Source organism: Bos grunniens, chromosome 4 (assembly GCF_055505025.1).
Source record: "Bos grunniens cultivar Pamir isolate PY7600 chromosome 4, Bosgru_T2T1.0, whole genome shotgun sequence".
NCBI classification, from domain to species: Eukaryota; Metazoa; Chordata; class Mammalia; order Artiodactyla; family Bovidae; genus Bos; species Bos grunniens.
This window is the reverse complement of record NC_141168.1, coordinates 59,582,773-59,607,739: the sequence shown is the minus strand read 5'-3', so window position 1 is coordinate 59,607,739 and position 24,967 is coordinate 59,582,773. Positions and strand designations below refer to the sequence as shown.

At 40.2% G+C, this 24,967-nt stretch overlaps 1 protein-coding gene and 1 long non-coding RNA gene across 4 annotated transcripts in view; one reads left to right on the top strand and one right to left on the bottom strand.

Annotated features, from left to right (window-relative positions):
- The window catches only part of AOAH (acyloxyacyl hydrolase), a 190,488-nt gene that overhangs the window by 41,987 nt on the left and 123,534 nt on the right, over positions 1-24,967 (top strand). For all 3 annotated transcript variants that reach the window (XM_086396565.1, XM_086396566.1, XM_086396567.1), the window contains 2 exons: positions 515-614; positions 21,970-22,029. In XM_086396565.1, coding sequence (XP_086252691.1) covers positions 515-614; positions 21,970-22,029 — 160 coding nt within the window. The remainder of the gene's footprint in view (positions 1-514; positions 615-21,969; positions 22,030-24,967) is intronic.
- The window catches only part of LOC147374229 (uncharacterized), a 38,544-nt gene that overhangs the window by 1,214 nt on the left and 12,363 nt on the right, over positions 1-24,967 (bottom strand). Inside the window, exon 2 of the long non-coding RNA XR_015162538.1 lies at positions 554-722. This is a non-coding gene — a long non-coding RNA (uncharacterized LOC147374229). The remainder of the gene's footprint in view (positions 1-553; positions 723-24,967) is intronic.

The window sequence follows — 24,967 nt, the reverse complement described above, 5'->3', positions numbered from 1 at the left end:
CCCTTCAAATCTAAACATAAACCCAAATGCTTGAAGAACACTATCCTTACATCATCCCCAGGGGAAAAAGTCAAAGGTAAAAAAATAAATTTACTTTAAAAGGAAAAGAGATGCTTTGATTACACCTAAGAAAATGATTTCGGTTGTTTAAGGCCATATCATAAAGATATTTTTTGCTATAAGGCTCAGCAAACTTTAAAATATTGTTACACTCCTGTCCATTTCTCCTATCTCAATTTTATTTATGGCTTTTCCAGAAAAGCATCCCAGTGCCCATGCAAGAGGCTGGCTTACAGCTCAGTGCTGTTAGCCCGTCTCTCCCTGCGCCCAGGACCTTAATGTGAAAGTAGAATGCAAGTGGCAGGAAATTGTTCTGATCCAGCAGCTACACAGGACTGGACTCAAAGGCCATGCCAGAATCCATTCCGGGGATTTACCTTCTTTTGAAATTACTTCTGCTTTCTAATGCCTGAGAGCTTTTAAATAGCCTTTGTTTTACCCTATTTCCCTCCAGATTCAGAGCAGATATGAATGCTGATGTGGTGTGTCATACCCTGGAGTTTTGTAAACAGGATCCCGGCCAACCCTTGTGTCACCTCTATCCCCTTCCCAAGGTGAGTGGTTTTTCATTCCGAACGTCAGATCACAATGCCATGCAAGCCCTTTGGACATGTTGTAAAGGGAGGTTCAGCTTCACTGGCTCCGTGGTTTGGGACAGGGACCTGCAAAACGACATTTTCCATTACATCACCCAAAATAATATTCCCAAAGTTCAACTTAAATGCCTCCCCCATGCTGCCAAAGAATGTCTTTGCTGTTTATTTTGGACTGTAATCTAGACTTGGGCAGGCAGTACATAGGAAATCTGGCCAGCCAAGGTGAGGAGAGGTTAAATCCCTCTCTACCCCTTAAAATTCAAGCAAGTTACTTTTATAGAGTGACCAACTCATGTATTTTGCCTACGACTTTTCTGGTATCAGCAATGGAAATCCCACATCCTGGGAAAACTCAGGCATTTGGTTCCCCTAGTCTAAGTTTTATTGTTCTCACTAATGTGGGCCTAATCAAATACCTGAAATACCTCCCTACTACATTTGTTGGGGAAAGTAGGTAAATTAATACATATAAAATGCTTAGTGCAATACCAGCTGTGTAAATAAGTATTAATAAAATGGTAGCTAATATAATTATTACCAATATTATTATTATTCAGAGATAGCTGTTCAGAATACCCTGTGTGCATTTTATCATGTTGGACAATTTTTTTTTGGAATGCAGACAGAGAAAGGCAAGTGTTGACACAATTTCCTGCTAATGCTGTGTGCTTAGTCATATCTGACTCTTTGCAATTCCATGAACTGTAGCCCATGAGGCTCCACTCTCCATGGAGTTTTCCAGGCAAAAATTACTAGAGTGGGTTGCCATTTCCTACTCCAGTGGATCTTCCTGACCCAGAGATCAGACCTGCGTCTCCTGCATCTCTTGTCCTGGCAGGCAGACTCTTTACCACTAGAGCCACCTGGGAAGCCTTACCCATGCTGTGAATGAAATATAAGATTAGATCTGGTTGGGTATCAAATAATGATTTTCAGAAACTTCCTATGAAAATAAAATAAAACAAAATTTTATGCCCCCTTTCCCATAATTGTAGTCTTTCTGTGTATAACATAACAGGCTTCTGATTACTTGTCATTTCCTTTTTATTTTTATTGAAAAAAGGCCAGTTTAACACACTTTTGGTCTTGGCATGGTTTTGCTGACTGGCAATATTAAATATCATGATCCTAAAAGATGATGCTGTTATTAAAGTGCTGCACTCAATATCTCAGCAAATTTGGAAAACTCAGCAGTGGCCACAGGACTGGAAAAGGTCAGTTTTCATTCCAATCTGAAAGAAGGGCAATGCCAAAGAATGTTCAAACTACTGCATAATTGCACTTGTTTCACAAGCTAGCAAGGTAATGCTCAATATCTTTAAGCTAGGCTTCAACAATACGTGAATCAAGAACTTCCAGGTGTACAAGTTGGATTTAGAAAAGGCAGAGGAATCAAAGATCAAATTGCCAACATCCCTTGGATCATAGAAAAAGCAAGAGAATTCCAGTAAACATCTACTTCTGCTTCATTGACTACGCTAAAGTTTTTGACTGTGTGGATCACCACAAACTGTGGAAAATTCTTGAGAAGATGGGAATACCAGATCAACTTACCACCCTCCTGAGAAACCTGTATGTAGGTCAAGAATAAACAAAACCAGATATGGAACAATGGACTGGTTCAAAATTGGGAAGTAGGTCAAGTACGTCAAGAATACATCAAGGCTGTATGTCGTCACCCTTTTATTTAACTCATACGCAGAGCACATCATGAGAAATGCTGGGCTGGATGAAGCACACGCTGGAATCAAGATTGACGGGAGAAATATCAATAACCTCAGATATGCCAATGAAACCACCTTTATGGCAGAAAGTAAAGAGGAACTAAAGAGCCTCTTGATGAAGGTGAAAGAGGAGAGTGAAAAAGTTGGCTTAAAACTCACCATTCAAAAAATGAAGATCATGGCATCCAGTCCCATCACTTCATAGCATATAGATGGGGAAAAAATGGAAACAGTGACAAGACTTTATTTTCCTGGGTTCCAAAATTACTGTGGACAGTGACTACAGCCATGAAATTAAGAGATGTTTGCTCCTTGGAAGAAAAACTATGATTAACCTAGACAGCATATTAAAAAGCAGAGCCATTACTTTGCCAACAAATGTCTATCTAGTCAAAGCTATGGTTTTTCCAGTAGTCATGTACGGATGTGAGAGTTGGACCATAAAGAAAGCTGAGCACCAAAGAATTGATGCTTTTAAGCTGTGGTGCTGGAGAAGGCTCTTGAAAGTCCCCTGGACTGCAAGGAGATCAAACCAGTCAAACCTAAAGGAAATCAACCCTGAATATTCATTTAAAGGACTGATGCTGAGGCTGAAGCTCCAATACATTGGCCACCTGATGTGATTCACTGGAAAAGACCCTGATGCTGGAAAAGATTGACAGCATGAGGAGAAGAGGGTGACAGGGGATGAGATGGTTGGATGGCATCATTGACTCAATGGACATGAGTTTGAGGAAACTCCGGAAGATAGTGAAGAACAGGGAGCCTGGTGTGCTGCAGTCCATGCGGTCACAAAGAGTCGGACACAACTGAGTGACTGAACAACAAATATTAAATATCATAAGCCTGTTCCTTGAGCAGAGAGATAGAGATGTAAATATTTGGGGTACATGTGCATTTCATGCTAACTTGATGGTTGACTTAAACTGCTAGTTAAATTTCCCTTAATTCTACCTGAGAAGCTGTTGGCTCCACTGGTATCTGGAAGAGTTTGTTAATTTTAATTAAAATTTTTCCATGTATTCAAATAGCATGCAAATATGATATTATAATATTTGCTATTTGATAATGTACAGAAGAAACGTCTCTATGTACAAAGGCAAGTGATATGGGTTTTCATGATTTCCTTAAATAACATCATTTTACAGAAGAAACGTCTCTATGTACAAAGGCAAGTGATATGGGTTTTCATGGTTTCCTTAAATAACATCATTTTATATATTTTCACGGGAGAAGGCAATGGCACCCCACTCCAGTACTCTTGCTTGGAAAATCCCATGGATGGAGGAGCCTGGTAGACTGCAATCCATGGAGTCGCTAAGAGTCGGACACGACTGAGTGACTTCACTTTCACTTTTCACTTTCATGCATTGGAGAAGGAAATGGCAACCCACTCCAGTATTCTTGCCTGGAGAATCCCAGGGACGGGGGAGCCAGGTGGGCTGCCGTCTATGGGGTCACACAGAGTCGGACACGACTGAAGTGACTTAGCATAGCATAGCATATATTTTCACACTCAGAGCTATACATAGTCACAAAATGTTCAACTTTATCCCATTTAAAATGACATTCTTTATTTTTATACTCTGTAGAATTTATACTCAAAATAGCATTTCCTTGTCCTCCCATCACCACCCCCTTTTCAATTCCCAGTTTGGGAACATTTTGACCATCCTTTCTGGGTAAGAGGAAGTTAGAGGATTTCATCTCAGAAATGATCAGTTTCCTCCTCAAATCCACATTGCCAACTTCCAGCTTTACAGATGACCCAGAAAAGAGGAGCAGTTGGTGCAGTGTGGACAGTCATCTGCCTCCACGATTTCATTTAATAGCAATAACAGGTATTTACTGAGCACTCACTGTGCTTATTCTTCATCCTCTTTAATCTCCCAAATACCCCTAGCATGGAGGCACACTTGGATGACCCCTTTTCTAAGACTGAGGAAACTGATAGTTAGAAAGGTTATGGAACTTGAAACTCACTCCCCTGGGAAGGACCGGAACTGAGATTCATGTCCCTGTCCTTCATTCAGAGAGGCTGGTTGATCTCTTAGCCTTTATGTCAGTGTTTCTTGAAAATCCCCTTGGGGTGTCTCTTTACAGCAGTTAACTGAAATCCCACCACCAGAAATAACCAATGTTAAAATATTGAATGCTTTCCTTTTAGTATTAAATAAATTATATTAATTTCTTTGAGAGTTATGATACTGTTGTATATACAATATTTTATTTTACTTTTCCCCCTTAATTTTATGTTTTGAGTATGTATTTTTTTAAATGGTACATATCAGACCTTCCTTTCATTCTCATGACACACAAATTACACCTGCAAAGCAAGTGTGAATTAGTAATAAAGAGACAGGTATAATTTCCATCCCCCTAGAAGACTTCCTCATGACTTTCCCAGTCAATAACACCCCCCATGATAGCCTCTACTCTGAAATCCACCACAGAGTAGTTTATTTATATGAAGATCTACTCTTGAATTTCATGTGAATAGAATAATACGATATATTCTTCTTTGTGTCTGGCTTCTTTTGTCTGTGAGATTCATCCATGTTATTATGAGTAACAGCACCGTTGTATGAAGTAGTCACACAATCATCTTTTGATGTTACTCCTGCTACATAGTCCCATCTAGTCCAACCAAATCTTGCCCTCTTTCCAATAAATTTTGAACATGGATGCCAGAAATGTCTTTCTATAAACAGATATGATCTTGTCACCCCACCCCAATACCTTTGCCTAAAGCTTGAGGAAGCCTACCCTGGATCCTTTTACACACTCCTCTTGTCAGAGCTCCTCTTTTTTCTTTCTTTAAAGTTGCTTTGTTTTGAATGATACACTTGTGTGATTGTGTCTCTCCCACTAGGCTATAACCTCCAGGAGGTCAGATTCTATCTTCTTTACACTGTATACCCAATGTGTAGGACAATGCTTTGTACATAACAAAGAAATATTTGTTTGTTGCCTCAACCTTCCCACCTTCCCTGCACCTTTGTCCTTAATAATCCCTTCTGCCCAGAATGACCCATCAACGTCAAGCCCATCCTTCTAGCTCGTCTCATTGCCACTTTCTCTGTGAAATAACTCCTAATCCTCTCGACAAAATGTTCACTCTCCTCTCAGTCATCAGCATGAAATGCTTTTTGAGTACTGCCATGTGCTGGTGCTGTTCTAAATGCTTCATACATAATTAACCTTATGAAGTAGGTGGTGTTGTCGGCCACATGTTGCAGACGAGGAAAGGGAGGCACAGAGATAGGAAGACGTTACATGTACATAGGTTTCCTTGTTCGAGTGTAAATAGATCAGGCAGCAGTTCTGCATCTTGCCCATCTTTGTCCCCTCCGTCATGTCAGGCACATGCCTAATACATGAGTTAATGTGCCAGGCACTGCACTGTACATGGGTGATCTCATTTAGCAATGCTCTTGGGGGAGTATATGTATCTTAGAGATGAGGAAATGGAGACTAGAAGATGAGTTTTTCCCAGTTTCATAGCTAGTAAATGGCAATGAGAAGCTTCAGCCCTGAGTCTGTTTGTCGTTGAAGCCCAAGTTCTTTCAACTGTGCTCTGATTCTCCATTGATTCTCCTGGGGTACTGGTATTTTGAGTCAAACCACTGCTCCTGGGCCAGCTAGTTCCTCACAAGCAGGACTCTACACACTTGAGGTCTTGCTTTGTGTGTGTTTCAGATGCCGGTAAAATGTAGTGTGATACAAGCCATTGTCCCTGTGAAATGCATTTTACAGGGTGGAGGGATGAAGAAATCTCTCTGCTTCAGGGGCCTGCAGGGGGAGCTCCACAGTGTAGAAAAATGGACATCTGACTTTAGGGGGGCCAAAAGCGAAAGGTAGAACAGCTTGTAGGGATCCCCTGAACCTACATCATCTGCAGTGAAGTTGAAATTTCAGCCACTTCTTGCCAGTCCTTCAGCCTCGTCTTTATATCCTTTTCTACCGTGTGCTCCAAAATGACAATTCCATCCATAATTAACTGAAGCAAGAAACAGTCTGCAGTGTACAGTGGGCACCAGGAGGATGGAGTGAGAAGACGGGGAGTGGAGGGGAGACGAGGACAAGACAAGGAGAAACAAGAGAGCAGGGGAGAGGTGAGGAAAAGGAAACCTGCAGGCTGTGTTGTAAAGACCACCCAGACGGTTTTGTGTCACCTACTTTAGGGGGATTATTCATGTCATCCCTCCTCTCGTTCACACACCAAGCAAGGCCCTGCCTACTGCTGCTGTGTGTCTCTGTGTGCATGTGCCTAAGCGTGATTCTGATACCACAGCTCGCCAACTGAAAACCAGATGTGGTTCCTCCATGTGTGCCCTTTTGATTTGAACCTCTTCTCATTTTGGGGTCAGAGAACAACAGTGCATGCGCTCATGCTCCAACTGGGCTGGGTGCAGCCTGGAGCCTCCTCAGTTTTATGCTGTTCCCTCCTGGTCCCCTAACTCTGAGATCCCCAAACAGACCCTGTGACTTTGAACAGATCCCTTTCTTCACCACCCCTGAGCTGGAGGGACAGGCTGCATCTACCAGCACCTCTAAGGTGTGCTCAAGACTTACTTCACAGCACTCTGATCCACATTAAAAGAGAATTATATTCAGAAGGTGTATGCTAGTGGAGATGGATTCTCCTATTTCTCTGGGGCCTCTGGCCCATTTAAACTACTGCTAAAGAGATCTGCTGCCTTAGGAAAGCAGTCTAGACTTTGCAACAGCTTTTCCCACAGTAAATCCAGTTTCTGCAGGAAACCACCATAACTCTCCAGTGCTGAGTGTGTGGGCCTGTGGGCACGCACAGGGAATCTGTGCTTCCCTGGAATCCAAACAATCAGGAAGCTGACATAAGTAGATTTGGAAAGAGTAGATTAGCACTTTTTATGAGAAAGCGATGGGCTTCCCAGGTGGCAGTACTGGTAAAGAACCTGCCTACCAATGCGTGCTAAGTCACTTCAATTGTGTCTGAATCTTTGTGACTCTATGGACTGTAGCCTGCTAGGCTCATCTGTCCCTGGCAAGAATACTGGAGTGGATTGCCATACTCTCCTCAAGGGGATCTTACCAACCCATGGATCGAACCTGTGTCTCTTATATCTCCTGCATTGATAGGTGGGTTCTTTATCACTAGCACCACCTGGGGAGCCCTAATGCAGGAGACATAGGAGTGTGGGTTCAGTCCCTGGGTCGGGAAGATCCCCTGGAGGAGGGCTTGGCAACTCACTCCAGTATTCTTACCTGGAGAATCCCATGGACAGAGGAGCCTGGAGGGCTACGGTCCATAGTGACACAGGACAAATTCTTCTTCAATTGAGGAATAAACAAGCTGATCTCAGGGATTTATATTTTTTAAACATTAAGTTTATTAAGAAAATATCTGGCATTAATAAAATACCTGGCATCTTTTTAATGGAAGGTAGTAGAGTTTAGGAAAAAATTATAGATGAGCAGGAAATTCGACATTTTCTAAGATTTATTAATCACTAAATTTTATCCTACAATGGACAGCACCTTTCCATTCATAACGATGTGCTCAGCTCTGTGAGCTCACAAAACGCTTTTAGATACATTATCATCTAATCACCCCCAAACTATTTTTAATAAGCTTTTTATTTTGGAATACTTTCAGATCTACCAAAAGTTGTAAAAATATCATACCATACCATGGAGAGTACACCTTGACCCAAGTTCAGTTTCCCATAATGTTAACATTTTAACATTACTTAGTCAAAACTAAAGAAGCCACATTATTCTTGTAATTGTCATGTACTAGTCCTTAATCAATAGTCACATGAGTATTTCTTACCAGGTGTCTCAGTGGTAAAGAATTTGCTTGCCAACGCAGGAGACGTAAGAGACATGGGTTCAATCCCTGGATTGGGAAGATCCGCTGAGGGAGGAAATGGCAATCCATTCCAGTATCCTTGCCTGGGAAATCCCATGTACAGAGAAACTGGTGGCTATTAGAGTCACAAAGAATCGGACCTGACAGAGTATACATGCACACGTGACTATTATTAGTCATTACTAGTTTAGACTTGATTTGGTTTTCGCCTTTTTTTTTAATTTGCTAATGTCCTTTTTTCTGTTCTAAGATCTAATCCAAGACACATGTTGCATTTAGTGTTCCGTTAGTTTCCTCTAGTCTGTGACAGCTTCTTACTATTTCTTTGTTTTTCATGACTTTGACAGTTCTCAGAGTACTGATTAAGTATATTCATATAATGTCCCTCGAATTGGGATTTGTCTGATGTCTTTATTTTGAGTAGAGAGACTTACAGGTTTTTGGAAGGAAAACCACAGAGGCTAAGTGCCCTTGTCATCACATTTTATCAGGGATACATGATACCACACTATATTCAGGGGGATATTAACCTTGATCAGTTGGCTAAGGTGACATTTGCCAGGTTTCCTCACTGGGAAGTCGCTATCTTTACCTTTTTCTTTTCTTTATTCATTATAACTCAGTCACTAAATCTAACAGAATGGGGGCTCCCAGCTTACCTCCTGGAGAAGGGAGTATCTATCTACATACATTATTTGAAATTCTTCTGCGAAGATGTGTCTCTTCTTTCCTATTTATTTATTCAGTTATTCATTTATGTCAATATGGACTTGTATATAAGTATTTTATACTTGAGTTATAATCCACTACTGTTACTTATTTTCTTGGTCAGATTTTTTCAGTGTTGGCCACTAGGATCTACTAGGATCTCTTTCATATTGCCCTGTGTCCTTTTCAACACAGTGCCTTTTCTTTCTTTCTTTTTTTTTTTTTTTTTCCTTTGCTGTTCTTCCTTCTTTCATTTTTTCCTCTTTCCTTTTCAAACTTCCTTACTTTCTGGTAATGCCAGATGAGTATTTTATTGTCATCTTGTATTTTTTACGCCCCAACCCTAAAATCCACCATTTTCTAAGATGGTTTGGTTCCTTTTATTGGAAAATGGTGTTTAGAAACCAAGATCTAGTTGCTGGGTATTCAAGTTGTTACTGGAATGACATTGCTTCTAGATCCTCCTGGTGGAGAATTTAGTAAAGTATGTATGTATGTAACCTATGAATCCATCCATTTGTGTGTGTGTGGGTATGTGTGTGTGTGTGTGTGTACTGATGTCTCCAACTTTAGATAGTATCAAAGGGTCAAACTCTATTTTATAGATAAAGTTATTAAACATATTGTGGAGTTGAGGCTTAAGGTCTTGACCTAAGTTTCATATCTAGTGAGAATAACCTGAACTTAACCTGGGGCTTCAGACTTCAGACCTGCAACTCTTCACATCAGCACATGTGTGTTTGGCAGAGATTATGAAGCACATTCAGAGTAGTCAGTTCTCAATATCAGAAAGTAAACATCTCTTGGTTTTAGTTTTAATGGAAATATTATGAAGAGCTTAAGTTCTAAGAATCTTGCCCAAGGATCCCAACTTTCTCCTTACCAGTTAAATCATTTGGTCAGTCATTCACATAGGCAGCCACGCCTCAACAAACATTTCTTGAGCACTTACTGTGTGCTAGCCCCACTGCAAGGCACATTGAGTAAGCTATCTCTTTTAACCATCACAAATCTGCAGGACAGATATGACTCCTCAATTTTATAGGTAAGTCCACTGAGACCTGGAGGATCAAAAGACTTGCCTATAGTCCTGTAGCTGCTACAGAATGATTTTTTTTCCCTAGGCAGCAAATATTTATAGAGAGAGAATTATGTAGGACAGTATTCCAATAAATGAGACAGGCAGTCACGATGCAAATAGTGATTCTACAAGGGAGTTGTAAACAAACTCTGACGAAGAGACAAGTGTTCTAACAGAGGGTGCAAAGAGGAACAGAAAGCTCAGCAGAGCAGGGCTGGGCTCTCCCTGGGAAGGAGTGGAGACGGCTACCTCCAAGGTGCAGGAGGTGTTGACTGCATATGCAGGCTTCTGGTTACATCTGCCTCAGAACCCTTGTTTTTGGGTACTTGGCTTAGAACCCTTCCAGTTCTCTGCACAGTCAGCTACTTCTCCTCCTTCAGCTTTCTGTTGAAATGTCCCTCCTCACACTCCATCTGAAGGTCTTCTTTGTGCTCTCACACAGCACTTTGTTTCTTTCCTAGCACTTGAGGATAGGAACCATGTCTTTTTCACTCACCATCATGTTTCCAGGACTGTGCAATGCCTGACACATAGTAGGTGCTTTAAGTTTTGTTACATGAAAGACAAGATGGAAAGGGCCTTTCTGAACATGTATTTGCTTTATTCCTCCCTTGCAAGGGTTTATCTGATCTCAGTGGAACATACCAGAGTATAAAAGGTTTAGCTGATTTTAGAACGTGAAGCAGTTTTTAGAAATATGTGTGGAGTCCCACCCAAGGGCATCTGGTTCAGTACTTCTGGGGTGAGATTTGAGCAGCTGCACTTCTACAAAACTTCTGATGAGCACTGAAGGGTAAAAACTGTTGGCCCAAGCCTGAAAGCTGCCATCAACAAGCCTGAAAATATTGTTTCTCCTCCTGCTGCTGGCCTTTTCTTTGTCATCTGGTAGTTTCCCAGACACCCAAAGTCACATGTCTCCATTTACCCCCAGTCTCATCCTTGGTTCCTTGACTTCTGCCCCTTTTCTCATGGATTCATTAACAAACTCTGCTTATGGGCTTCAAGTCTCCAAACCCCCACTGCTAAGACCTCTTAGAAGGGCTGAGGGAACTGAAGGTTTTAGAAACAATATATTTAGAGTTCATTCCTTTTTTATGGATTTTCTCATAACAGTTTGCTAATTGGGCCAAATTACACTGAAGTTATCTACACCCAAGGAGGGAAAGGAGGATACCTATTAACCAGCTCAGGTTGCTCCCATTCCAAAAATTAATATAAAAATAAACCCCAGGACTCCCATTCTTCTCCAGCTACTATCTAATTTTTTCCTTCCTCTAATTGACAGGTAGTTCAATATTGTGGTTATGAGCACAGATCTTAGAGCCAGACCACCTGAGCTCAAAACCTGGCTGCATTTCTTATGTTCTGTCTCTCCTTAAACAAGTTGCTCAATTGCTCTGGGCCTCAGTTTCTTCATCTGTAAAGTGGACATAATACTCAGGCTTCATAGGGCAGTTGTGAATATTTTAAAATTTAATATATATCTCCAGGTGTGTTTATATGCATACATACCTATAAGTGTGTATATGCATTTTATAGTGGGGCAGGAGATTGAGTTTTAGGATGGTGCTTTCTTTGCTTGTAATAAGCATTAATAAGTGTTAGGAGCAGCAGCAACTTCCAGCTATCTTTTAAAGGAGAAGAGCTTTTCTTCATGTCCCATTTGCTTCTCAAGTTACTGCAGGTTGGCCTCTAGCCCCATTACTCTAATAAAACACTTCTCCTTAAGCTGATGACTTAAGGAGTCACTGATGACTTCCTCAACATCAAATCCAGGATCATTCTTATCCATTATCCTTTGCGTTTAACACTGTTTGCCACTCCCTTCCAGAAACTTCTCTACTCTTTTCTGGTTCTCCTTGCACTACTCTGTCTCCTTGAGGCTACCCTTCCCTTCCTAAGCACCAGGACCCACCCAGCCAGGACTCTGCTCACTCTGGGCTTTCTCTCTGAGTAATTATAGTCAGGACAGCCTGGCAGTTAAACACAGACTGCCCAATGCCATCCTGCGGGGATCAGTGACCCTGGCCCCACCATGTACTTGCTAAGTGCTTTGAGATATATCATTCAACTGCTTTGTGTTTTTTCATATGTTAAATGAGGAATAGAGTAGAGCCTACCACCAAAGGATAATGTGAAGACTACACAAATTGGCATGTGTGAAAATTCTTAGAATAGTGACTGATCATCATAAACATACAAAACATTTGCTCTTGTTATTAAGCCTCACAAACAAAGTTCAAGACTGTCCTCAGAGATTCAGCCACTGCATGCAGCTGCCAGATAAATATCTTCTTTTGTAGGTCCCAAAGACAGCTTGAACATAATGTGTCAGAAACTGGACTATTATCTTTTGCCCACATCAGCTATTCCTCCCATATTGCATATTTCAGTACTGACACCAGCCTTCACCCTTCTAAATGGTTCTTTCTAGTCTATTCCCCTTCTTCATCTTCAATTCTGCCTGCCTCATTCAGGGACTTATTATTTCTTTGGCCATCTGATGCAAAGATTGGAAAAGACCCTGATGTTGGGAAAGATTGAGGGCAGAAGAAGGGGGCAGTAGAGGATGAGCGATGGTTGGATGGCATCCTTGACTCAATGGACATGAGTTTGAGCAAGCTCCAAGAGATAGTGAAGGACAGGGAAGTCTGACATGCTGCAGTCCATGGAGTCAAAAAGAACTGGACACGAGTTAGTGACTGAACAACAATAATAATCATTCTAGGGTGGAGTCCTGCAGCAACTTTGTAATTGATATCTCCACCTCCCACCTTGAAACCCTCAAATCCAGGCACCCAAGTGATGTTTCCAAAATGCAAATCTGACATGCTCCCTGTCTTGATGGACAGCCATCCATCAAGGCCAAGACAAAGCCTGAGTTCCATAAACTAGCCTGTCCTTACCTCCCCAGCCTTGTTCTTGAAGGAACTGGTTCATCCACTTCTCTGCAGCAGCTCAGTACTTATCATTCCCATCACATCCTGCTTGTTCTCACCTCCCAACCTTGTTCTATTTTCCCCTGCACCTGTGATGCCCTTTCCCTGAGTCATCTTTTAAGATCTAGTTAGTTCAACTGTCACCTTCTTCAAGAAACCACTGGACACCTATGTTCCTACTCCAGTGAGGATTAGATTCTGTTCCTCATTGTCCCCATGATACTAACAGCTATATCCTAACAGCTAGCATTGCAGTTTCCAGTTTGTATGTTAGTCATTAGTTTCTGTGTCTGAAGCTATAAGATTGACCGCTGGATTATAATTGTCAGGCTGGGACTACATCTGAGCCAGTTCTCTCTCCCCACTGCTTGTTCTGGGTATAGGAGGTTGGCACACTGCCCAATAAATGTGTATTGAATGAATGGATTACATTTTAACCCAGTTCTTTCTATGAAATAGGACAGTAATGCCTTTATATTTCTTCTTCTTGCTACATTCCTTCCCAACACTAGCTAGTGTCTATACTTCCAGTGCGTCTTCTTCTTTATCTCTTTAACAGACCAATCCTTAAGATGGTCTTAATCTTAATCCTTAAGATGCCTTGATCCCATTTTTTAACAATAAAGTTTTTTTTTTTTTTTTTTTTAAAAGGATGTCTTGATCCATCTATCTAGACTTGGGCTTTCCTGCCACTAATCTTCCAGATGACTCATCATGGGCATGCATTCTGTCCTTTCCACTCTTCCTTTATGAATAAGGACATAATTATCTCCCAGAAATGCATCTCTGTGTTATTCTCCTATTGTAACAACCTAGAGTTCAGTATAATACGAGCCCCAACTTGAATAAGTTTTGGAGGCATAAGAATATACCTCCAAAGGCTACTACAGAACAGCAGCTACCACGGTTCTTGGAATCAATGGTGACATTTTTAAAAAATAAAACGAATCCATGAATGAGCACTAAAATCAAATTGACAAGAGGATGGAGTTTAGAGTCTCCCCTATTTAAAACCAAAATGTTCTCTAGTAACCAGCAGTTAATCCTTTGTTCTTATTCAATAAAAGTAATCTCTGATCCTGAGCTCCATTCTTTTTCAACATGGGGTGTGTGTGTGTGTGTGTGTGTGTGTGTGTGTGTGTGTTTGGGTAAATTTCTTTAATCTATTTGTGTTGTTACGACTTGACTTTTTATGTCAGGTACATATAAAATAAAAATGAATTAAGTGTTCTCAGTTTAGCAGAATTTCTATGTCAAACAAGGAAAGGAAATTACTTTCTCTTGTTATATTGGTGCCTCCATCGCTACTACCACAGGCAACTCTAGCAAAATAGTAGCTCAAAACCTGAACTAAACTGAATAAAATCAAGCTTCTCGTCTCCTTCAGTTGTTTAGTCAACCTACCCAGCTTGCTGTATTTGCACTTCTTCTGTTCTCCACCCTAACTCTGTATAGTATGTGAGTGTTTTCTCACAAATCCAGGTCTAGAAGAAAACAAATTATTAAATAAAAAAGGAGTCAGTTGTGTGATCATCAGAGTTTTAGATTAAGGAAATTTCCTCCTTGAGTGATAGCTGTTCTTCAACTGTGACTTGGCAAATCATTAGAAAATCAAATGTTATTTTTGAAGAGAACATACATCCAAGGACAGTTTTTGTGTGCCTTAATATTCTGGAAGACTTAATAAAGTTTTCCAAATTACCTCACTTAATAAATTAATGCCATTCCTGGAAGACAAACATATCTTTGATACCTGAGGCCAGGAATGGTTCCGTTCAGTTCAGTTCAGTCACTCAGTCATGTCCAACTCTTTGTGACCCCATGAACTGCAGCACATCAGGCCTCCCTGTCCATTACCAACTCCCGGAGTCCACCCAAACCCATGTCCATTGAGTCGGTGATGCCATTCAACCATCTCATCCTCTGTTGTCCCCTTCTCCTCCTGCCCTCAATCTTTCCCAGCATCAGGGTCTTTTCAAATGAGTCAGCTCTTTGCATCAGGTGGCCAAAGTATTGCAGTTTCAGCTTCAACATCAGTCCTTTCCATGAACACCCAGGACTGATCTCCTTTAGAATGAACTGGTTGGTTCTCCTTGCAGTCCAAGGGACTCTCAAGAATCTTCTCCAACACCACAGTTCAAAAGCATCAATTCTTCAGCACTCAGTTTTATATATAGTCCAACTCTCAGTACTAGGGTGAAAAAGTCTTGACTGACACTGATAGACTTTCAAGTCATGGACAGTCATTCTGTTATTCTCATAATATCCATTTACTAAGCCCCTACTCTATGATAGGTACACATTAGGGGATGAAAAATGAAAGGTAATTGACAACCACAATTTGAATGACTGTAACACACCAAAAGCTGGACTAACTACTTATCATACATCATTGAAAATCCTCTCATACAATTGCAGAGTTATTCCATTATCCCAATTTTATAGATGAGAAATCAAAATTCAAGTAAATTGTTGGTTGTGGAGTTGTTTGCTTGACAGTGTTTCTAAAGTTCCTCTTTAAACATCTCAGGAAATTATGAGCAATGAGATAAATTACAGGGGAATATAGCCATCTAGATGCAGAAAAGTCAGCCTAAAAGCTTAAATTGGAACAAAATATAGTGTCTAAAAATAAACTCAAATGCATTTGAGATTTTTGTTTTTGATAAAAAGAAAATAGCATTTCAAATCAGTGACAAAACACTGGCGTATTCAGTAAATGGGTGGGATTAAAGACTAGCCATTTAGGAATAAAATTTAAGGTGGATACTTGTCTATTCTTTATAGCAAAATAAATTCCAAATGAATTAAATGTTGAGTCATAAAGAATGGAACCATAAAAGAAGAAAAATCTAAGTAATTTTATTTGTAATTTGTGATCCCAAAGTCACAAAGGGAAATATGAATGCATCTAACTGGTGAAAAACCTGACATGTACAAAGTCAGAAGACAAATGGCAAACTGGGAAAGCATTTTTGTAATATGCCACACTATGAATTATTTTCTCCATGATTCAAAGAGCTCTTACACACACACACACACAAAAACCACCTGAGCAAGCACAGCAAGAACAAAAAAATGGCTCATGGAGAAAGATCAAAGGAACAAAAATATAGGGAGAAATGATGATCCTTTTCTCATAATTAAAAAAGTAAAAATTAAGTGAGATTCCATTGACCTCTTATGTATTTTGCTTCCACAATACTCTTTGAAGATCATTAGACAAGAAATTATCACAGAAATGGAAAGGCTGTAAATATCAGAGACCACTAAATTAAATCACTCCCTGAAGACTTGAAGTTTTAAAACTCTAACAGAACTGAGAATAGAATTTAACACCACTCTTGAATGTACAGTCTGCTATTCAGTCATTTCCCCCAGCATTTCAAAGGATTTGATAGACATTCCAAGCTGCATTTCAGTTTAAGCCCACATTTGGAAGCTTGGAGAATATGTCTACACAGACTTAAATTTTCAGTCTTATTTGGAGGTCATTAAACTCTTAGAGATCTCGAGAATCCTCAGGGGACAGCACTAATAACACAAATGTTACCCTTGACTTCTGATAGGGAGAAGAAAAGATAATTCCAAGGAAGGTACTTAAATGGTATTCAAATTTGTAAACCTTTCTTGCCTGCTTTTGAGAACTTAAAAAATAATGGCAACTCTATCTCTCTTGAGAATATGCTTTCTTCCCTTAGCTCAAGAAAAGCTAATGACCCTAGTGAATTTGAACAGTTCTAAAAGATACTTTGAGTTTTAAAGTTTTAATAACTAGTCTCTCAGCTTCCACTCTTGGCCCTCATCTTCACCTAATTAATCACCCACATCAGAGCTCAGATCAGAAATCATTTCTTCTAAGAAGTTTTCCTTGATGCCCCAAGTTAGGTCCTCTAGGATTTCTCTCCTTTCATGGCTCTCCATGCTTCTAGAAATTATCATAACTGTAATGAAACAGTTGTACAATAAGATAAATAACTGTAAAATTATGATTTAATGTCTGCCCCTTCTGTTAAGGTGTAAGCTCCATGAAAGCAGATAATCTGGCTGATTTATTTTTTAAATTCTTTGTGATTTCCCCAGAGCCCAGCACATTTCACTGCATATATTAATTTCTCAATAAATATTTGTTGAATGAGCAGTATGGTATACAGAATAATGGCCTCCCCAAAGAAGTCCATATCCTAATCCTCAGAATCAAAAAAGACTTTGCAAGTATGATTAAATTAAGGATCTAGAGATGAAGAGATTATCTGGGATTATCTGGATGAACCCCATGTAATCACAAAGTTCCTTATAAGAGAAAGGCAGGAGGATCAGCATGGGAGAAGACTGTGATAACAAATGCATTGATCAGAGTGATGAGGCCATCAGCCAAGTAATGTGTATAGCTGCTAGAAACCAGAGGCAAGGAACATATTTCTCTCTGGAAACTACAGGAAATGACAGGCAAAGTTGTGGGGTGGGAATAGTCTTATTTAAAATAAGACTTTTTTTAAAAGGTATTTCCTGGAGAAAAAGGATAGAGACTGTGTGACTAAATGTCCAAATGATACTAATAGATCCACAATGCAAAAATGGCCCAGGAGAAGAAAAAGAGGAAATTTAGCTAATGGTAAAATATGTATGAAGAAAAGATATTTAACAGCATAAGGGAATGCATTCAAAAGTGGTGGTGTTTTTCAGTTATTTTCACAGTTTTTTCTTCTTTCTTTCTTTTTCTCTCTCCCCCCACCCCCATTTTTGGTCCCCAGAAGAAGAAAATGACATAAACTGATATGATTTTTTTTCACATATTCCAGAGTCATAAAACTGGGAAATGTGGGAACATCAAAATCAAATTGGACTTTGGGAGAGCTAAACCCTACATGTTGGGAAATAGCCACTATAGGTTACAGTGGAATGCAGATAATGTAATAAACCAGAAAATTCCAGTTGGACAGGCTACTATTTGTTACAAACTTATATAAGCAATGCCTCCATGGGTATATGCTACTGTGTGCCCTGATGATCAAGCAAAGGGTTGGCCTTTCCCCTTTTTTAGACTGCTAGGGAGCCATGTCATGTCGTCCTTGGAATTTTCCAAGTCCTTGAGTAAAAAAATGCAATATACATATCCATGGTTCTTTGGACTATAAGTTTCAAGAGTGAGGGCTTATATCTCTGTGAGTCCGTGTAATGGCTTCCTCTGCAATTCACTCATGAGACTCTGAAGGAGATTTGAAACTGGAATAAGGAAACACCGCAATCAAAGGGAGAAAGTAATGAGAAATTGAAAAGATTTGACCATAACAAATTGCAGGATCAAATGAGTATTTCCAGAAGCAAGCCCCTCATTGTTGATGGAGAATCTGCTTATGCTCAGATGATTGCTCTCAGTGAGTCAGAAACATCATTATGGCTTCCAGCCAGGAGAGTTTTATATCTGGCTCAGAACCTATTCCCCAATTTTCTTTCCAATCACTGATTACAGTTGCACCCTCCATTCTGAAGTTGTAGTTTTCCAGAAGATAGAAGCGTGGTCCTCATGCTTTAGAAACAATGGCTTAAAAATGCTAGATTGCCAACAGTGAAAATGCTACCAAGGTAAGAGAACAATTATCTTCATTTTCATGTTGATTACAACTTGCCCCCTTTGCCCGTCTTTAAGACAAGCAAACAAATAGCTTTAACAAATGACTTTCGTCTTTACATTCAATTTTACAGATAGCAGAGACTTGGAGGTTATATAATTTAACCATGGCTGTCTGCAAGCAGAGCACGTGGTCCGAGTCTCTGAATTCCAGCACCTTCCCCACCATTGTCATGCTGTTTTCCAAGGATAAATTAAGTCTGAAATTTTAACACAAGCCAGATAATATCACCAAGGCTCAGGGGAATGGCAAACTTAGATCCTATGGCATGTGGATGATTTAATGCGAAGGATCAGACCGTTGGAAGAGCGCTGGCTCTGTATGCCTAGCACCTACGCACCTGTGTGGAAATTCATGTAACCCAGGGACAAGGGTAGTCACGAGCATATGATTGATAATGAAAGAAAAAAGAAATATTCATTCAACCAGTCATTTCTCTGTGCAATCATTCATTCATTCATTCCACAAGTTCTTCTAAAGCATCTGTGTCGTGCCATGAATTATATATTAGGGATGTAATAGTGAATGACACATAATCCTTCTCATCAAGGGTTTTGTATCCTGGGAGAGAAGAATGACAGCAAACTGGTAAGACTGCAATGTAGAAAGTGTTAAGTAGTAATTACTATTATCCTTATTTTATAGATGAGGTAACCGAGGCTTAGTGTTGATAAATAACTTGTCCCAAGTTACAGAGCCAGTAAGTTACTCTGTTCAGATTCAAATGAGACATGTTTGACACAAAAAGCCTTGCTTTTACTCCCACTCTGGGAGATGTTAATGGGTGTGCTAGAAAAGAAAATTGTTGTTAAGTTTTAAAAGTTTGGGAAGTCTGTAAACTAAATTCCCTGCTGGGAGAGCCATTGCACATATTAGCCTATTCAAGGGGTTGAGCCACTTTAGGGTAAGGAGTACCATTTGGAAAGGCATTTCGCAAACATTCAGATGTTTCAGCCAAAGCACACTATATTGACAAGGATGGGAAAACACGCAGAGAATACAGTGCACCCGGGATGCTCCAGATCTCAACATAATGTCCCTCAACATTTAAGGAGTATGAATTAGACAGGACACAGTCACAAACTGGTCCTTCTCAGGTTCTGTGATGTTAAAGAGTTGAATTCTGGTACACTCAGGAGTGAAGGAAATAAAGAAAAATAGTATTATTAGACATGAGTTTCTACAGGGAATAATTTTTAGTGATCAAGTTCTCTGCTATCAATTATAGCAGCAGTAGATTTGAAAATTACAGAAAATGTCTTTTCTTCACATCACACTTTGACAGCAGTGACAAGCTCCCACAAAGGAAGAAGCCCCCTGGGACATAAAATGATGCTTTTAGACGTGAAATTTTTTTTATTGTCAAGAAGCAAGCATTTATGAGGGGGTTTAGGGGTGGGGAGAAGCTCACTGATCTACTCCTGATCTTTTCTAAAAGTTTATTAGGACAAACTGCTCCTCACTCCCAAATTTAATGACATAAATTAATTTACAAATGGAGCAAGGTTTGAAAGAAGCTGTTCCTGAGGACTTGACTGCCCACTGGAGGTAGTAAATGCATAAATAATTCCAGTGGAAGACAGAAGAGTTAAGAGGAAAGGACAAATGGGGCTTTGAGGCCATTTCTGTTATGTAGGAAGACAAATGGAGGGAGCTCCTCTGCTTTTAATTTTTCATCAAATAGTGGCATGTCTGACCTTTGGGTGGAATTTGCGGTCTATTATTATATCTGTGTTCCTCTATATCCTACGGTGACTATTTTCCAATACATAGGATTTAGCTTTACCAAAAGCATCTTTTAAAAGCACTGATGATTTCTCTTATGATGGTATTAGTGCACTTTAACTGTGGGAGACAGTGCTGCTCTTGTCAAGCCAAGACCATACATATCTGCCCTCAGCGTTCCAGGGGGGACCCAGAAGCAGCAATTATGCCCAGCACTAAGGGGTCAGAAGGTACTTGGCAAAACCCTTGTCACTTCTTCTCCTCCTTTTTCTTCCTTGTCTTTATTCCTCACTAAACATTGGTCTCCCTAGAGAACTGAGCTGGGTTAAAATCAGATCAGTTCTCTCAAGGGGATCCAAATGGCCCTTCCTAAAAAGATGTTGCCAGCACCTTCTCTCTGCTTCATCTCACTTCCACTTGCTGTGCTTACTGTACCTGTTCCTGGCGCCTCCTTGCCAGAACGGGAATTTCAGGAGACAGGAGTGTCTGTTCACCCCCAGATCTCAGGGTCCTCACTACATCCCTGTACTGGGAACAGATCATTTCCAATAAGCAACAGGGCAATGTGTATTGAGTTCTTTTTTTAAAAAGTATTTATTGCTGAATTTGTGCTCATTATTGAAAATTTAGGAAAAAGTTATCACCGACTATTATTATGGCATATTTCTTCGCAAGGGCCTTTCCAGGTGGTGCAGTGGCAAAGAATCTGCCTGCCAACACAGGAGACACAGGAGATGCAAGTTCGATCCCTGGGTCTGGAAGATCCCTTGGAGTAGGAGATGACAACCCACTCCAGTATTCTTGCCTGGAAAATTCCATGAACAGAGGAGCCTGGTGGGCTATAGTCCACAGGGTTGCAAAGAGTAGAATGAGCACACACACGCACACATTTGCAGGATTTTTTTTCTTTTCTGTATGTGCAAAATCTGATAACCTATTTTTTCCTTGCTTGGCACAATATCATAAATGTTTTCTTTCACTTTTATTTCTATAAAATTTTATTTTATTTCTATAAAATTTGATTTCTATCTATTGAGCACTTACGATGTATCAGAAACTGTGCTAGACGCTGTAGATGCTTGAGATGGGCCTCAAATTCAAAGGGATATTTCCAAAGCAGAGAAACAGGGGACCCATAATTAAGGCAGAGGAACACCACCCTCAATGTTGTGGAGAATGAACTTTAAGCTAACAAAGGCTGCCAAAAAGGAAACCATAACAGAAATTTGCACCTTCTGCACTGGGGCTTTCAGACCCAAAGGCAAGTCACTGAGCTTAGCAAAGCAGGCAAGAAGACAAGGGTTCAGATGGCATCTCTTTTGGACATTGGCTCTGAGATCTGCAGCCAATTTCTTAGCTTTTCTGCATCTCAATTTCTTCATCTGTAAAAAGGTCATATCTCTCAGAGATGCTGTGAAGATTAAATAACATAATATTTGCAAAGCACTTAGCATAGCATCTTGCACAAAGCAAATCCCTTATTAAAGAGAGCTATTAACATGAAATTGCTTTCCTGTGAGTTATTTTATCAGAAAGCTATAGAATAATGCATTTATTGCTAAGTGACAAACAAAAAACCTAACTTTGGAAACCCAGGAAAAGAAAAGATGGGATACAAGTTGTAATATTGTCTAACTTTATTTTTATAGGAGGCATGGACATTTACACTTGAGAAGGCCAGACAGATTGTCAAGAAATCTCCAGCTCTGGTAAGCTGAATGAATGACAGGGAGAATGCCAGCATTGTCCTTGGCATGTTCACCTCCCTCTGGCCCCTGCTCTCCCACTCCGAAGGCCAGGAGCTACTCCTGACACAAGCTCGCAACACTCCACAGTTGGATTGGGACTGAAGTAGGAATATGAGCCCCATCCTCTTTTTTTCTCTTTTTTCTCCTCCCTTCTCTCTATAGCTGCATTTCTCACCTTCAGTTGGAGCTGGGTAATCCTTAGTTGTGGGTTCTGCCCAGGGCATTGTAGGATGTTAGCAGTATCCCTGTCCTCTATCTGCTAGATGCCACCCCCCACCATAGTCACCACAACCAAAAATGTCTCCTGGCATTGCCACATATCCTCTGGCACTCACTGTTGAGAATTGCTGCCCTCCAGCAGATGACATTGGAGGAGACTATAGCCTCCTGCTCCATCACTTTCTAAATATGTGATCTAGGCTGAGCCTCAGTTCCTCTATCAGTGAGATAGGGACAATGACAGCATTCCTTTCTCAAAGCTAGGTATCAGGACCTAAGAGAGTCCATGTGTGTGAAGTGCCTAGTATCATACCTGGGACTTATCAAGCACTCAACAGATGCTAGCTAAAATCATCACCATTATTATTCTTTTCCCCTAATTTTTCCTCTTTGCAATCATAGTTTTATTTAACAGACAGAATGGTTAGTTCAAACTGGCTATCATTAAGTCAAGTATTTGACTAGGGCCCTGGTGGTCATTCAGCCCCAGATGAAAAGGAAGCAGAAAGGTAAACCTTTGAAGAAGTGTCTCCCCTGATGCTAGCAGTTCTGGCAGGAAGGAGGCATTCGTCAGAGATGAGAGGACATGGCCCTCATCCTTGGCTTCTCCCTGCTGGCCCAGCTTATCCTTCACTGATGCAATACAGTCAAAGTAGTATTGATTTGGCAACATGGAAATGAAGGGGGAGGAAAATTCCTTGTGGCTCAGCCTGCCAGATTTAACAAATAAAAATGGAAGATTAAATTTGAATTTCAAATAAATAATGAATAATTTTTAGTATAAGTATGTCCAGCACAATATTTTATTTGGCAACCCTACTTGAGGGGGGCACATGGGTTTTGATGTACAAGTCTGATACATGTTGAATGACAGCATGAAGACATTTCTACACAATCGATTAAGCAATCATAATGCCTGAAACGTCAATTATTATTTAATTCAGTGAGTAATTAAAGGCCAACCATAACTGGTTCAATTAATCCTCTTAAGACATTGAACAAAAAATTGAAGCTTCACATGAAACCTTGACCACCACCTTCAGAACTCTAAACAGACTGGAGAATAATACCATTTTTCTTTTAATTCTTCTCAACATGCATCTAAAAATTTATTCTCAGAGCCTTGTTTACTTCACTAGCATAAACTGCCTTGGCATTGACTCAAAGGCTAATTAGGACTTTACAATTTTTCATTTCTGTCACCAAAATTGCCAGCATAATTCATGGGGCAGGATTCCAATCATGCCTTGCGAGAAGCAAAAAAAAAAAAAAAAAAATCAACTGAACAATTCAACAATAAAAAAAAGCTCCTCAAAAATATCCTGCAATTTATTTACTCTCTAAATTAAAGCCATCAAAGAAAAAATAATCAGGAAATGCAAATAAGAATCTTTAAAAAACTGCTCAGAGGATATTGCCTGCAATTAATTCCATTGTGATGGCCGATGTAACTGTAGACCTAGCCAGAATGCAGAGAAACACACAGTAGGTTGCATATCATTTCAGCACAACCTGTCAGAAAATCCAGACTGGGGATTAAGTGGATTAAGTGTTGTGGCTGGGGAGCCGGGTCGGGGGGTCGGGTAGGGAGGTCTTCGTGGATTTGACAGATCACTGAGCATCTAAATGTTTAGAATATTTGAGTCATGTCCTCAGTTTATTCTCACAAAAATGCCTAAAAGGAGCGAGCATATTTTTGTTATCAACCCCATTTTATAGATAAGAAAACTAAGAATCAGATAGGTTAAGTAATTTCCTCATTCCACATAGCTTGTGAGTGGGAAACCCATCATTTAAGTCCAGGTTTAGCTTCTGCCCAGTTTCTAACCCTTCCACATTACAGTAGCTTTCAACCAGACCTCCTCAGTACTGAATTTCAGGAAGCACCATTCACATCACAGGCTGTGTGACTATTAAAATTGTGCAGTGTACAATCTGTACAGCTGAACCCGATGGCCCTGATGGTAAACCTACCTACTCAATAGAACCATCTGGAAAGACTAAAAATTGCCACTGTTCAGACTTGCCCTGGGCTTCCCAGGTGACTCAGTGGTAAAGAAACCACCTGCCAAGCTGGAGACACAGCTTCGATCCTTGGATTGGGAAGATCCCCTGGAGGAAGAAATGGCAACCCACTCCAGTATTCTTGCCTGGGAAATCCCATGGACAGAGAAGCCTGGCAGGCTATGGTCCATAGGGTTACAAAGACTCAGACACGACTGAAGCAATTTAGCACACATACAAATTCAAGTAAAATAATATATGACAATGGTTTAAAAGTATTATATCACTCAGAAATTCAATTTTAAGTTGGTTATGTACAGAAGGGGGCTTCCCTGGTGGCTCAGGTGGTAAAGAATCTGCCTGCAATGCAGAAGAGAAGTTATGCTCTCCCTTTGAGCCTCTATTTACCACATTCACCACATTCTCATTTATTTAACCTCTGCTTATTGTTCTGTATTCATTTAACATCATGGGGTGGGCAAAGCTCCAGATGCAAGTAGAAGTTGGCTAAATAGATGGCAAAAATGAAAATGTTGCCTGAATCCTATGCTCCAGGAGAGCCCAGATTTGGGACTTTTATTTTAGATAGGATTACACACAGCCAGATGTGCTGTTTTAAATCCATCTCTGAGATAAAAACAGCCCCCATTCTGCCTCTGTCTAGTAAGGTTTGAAT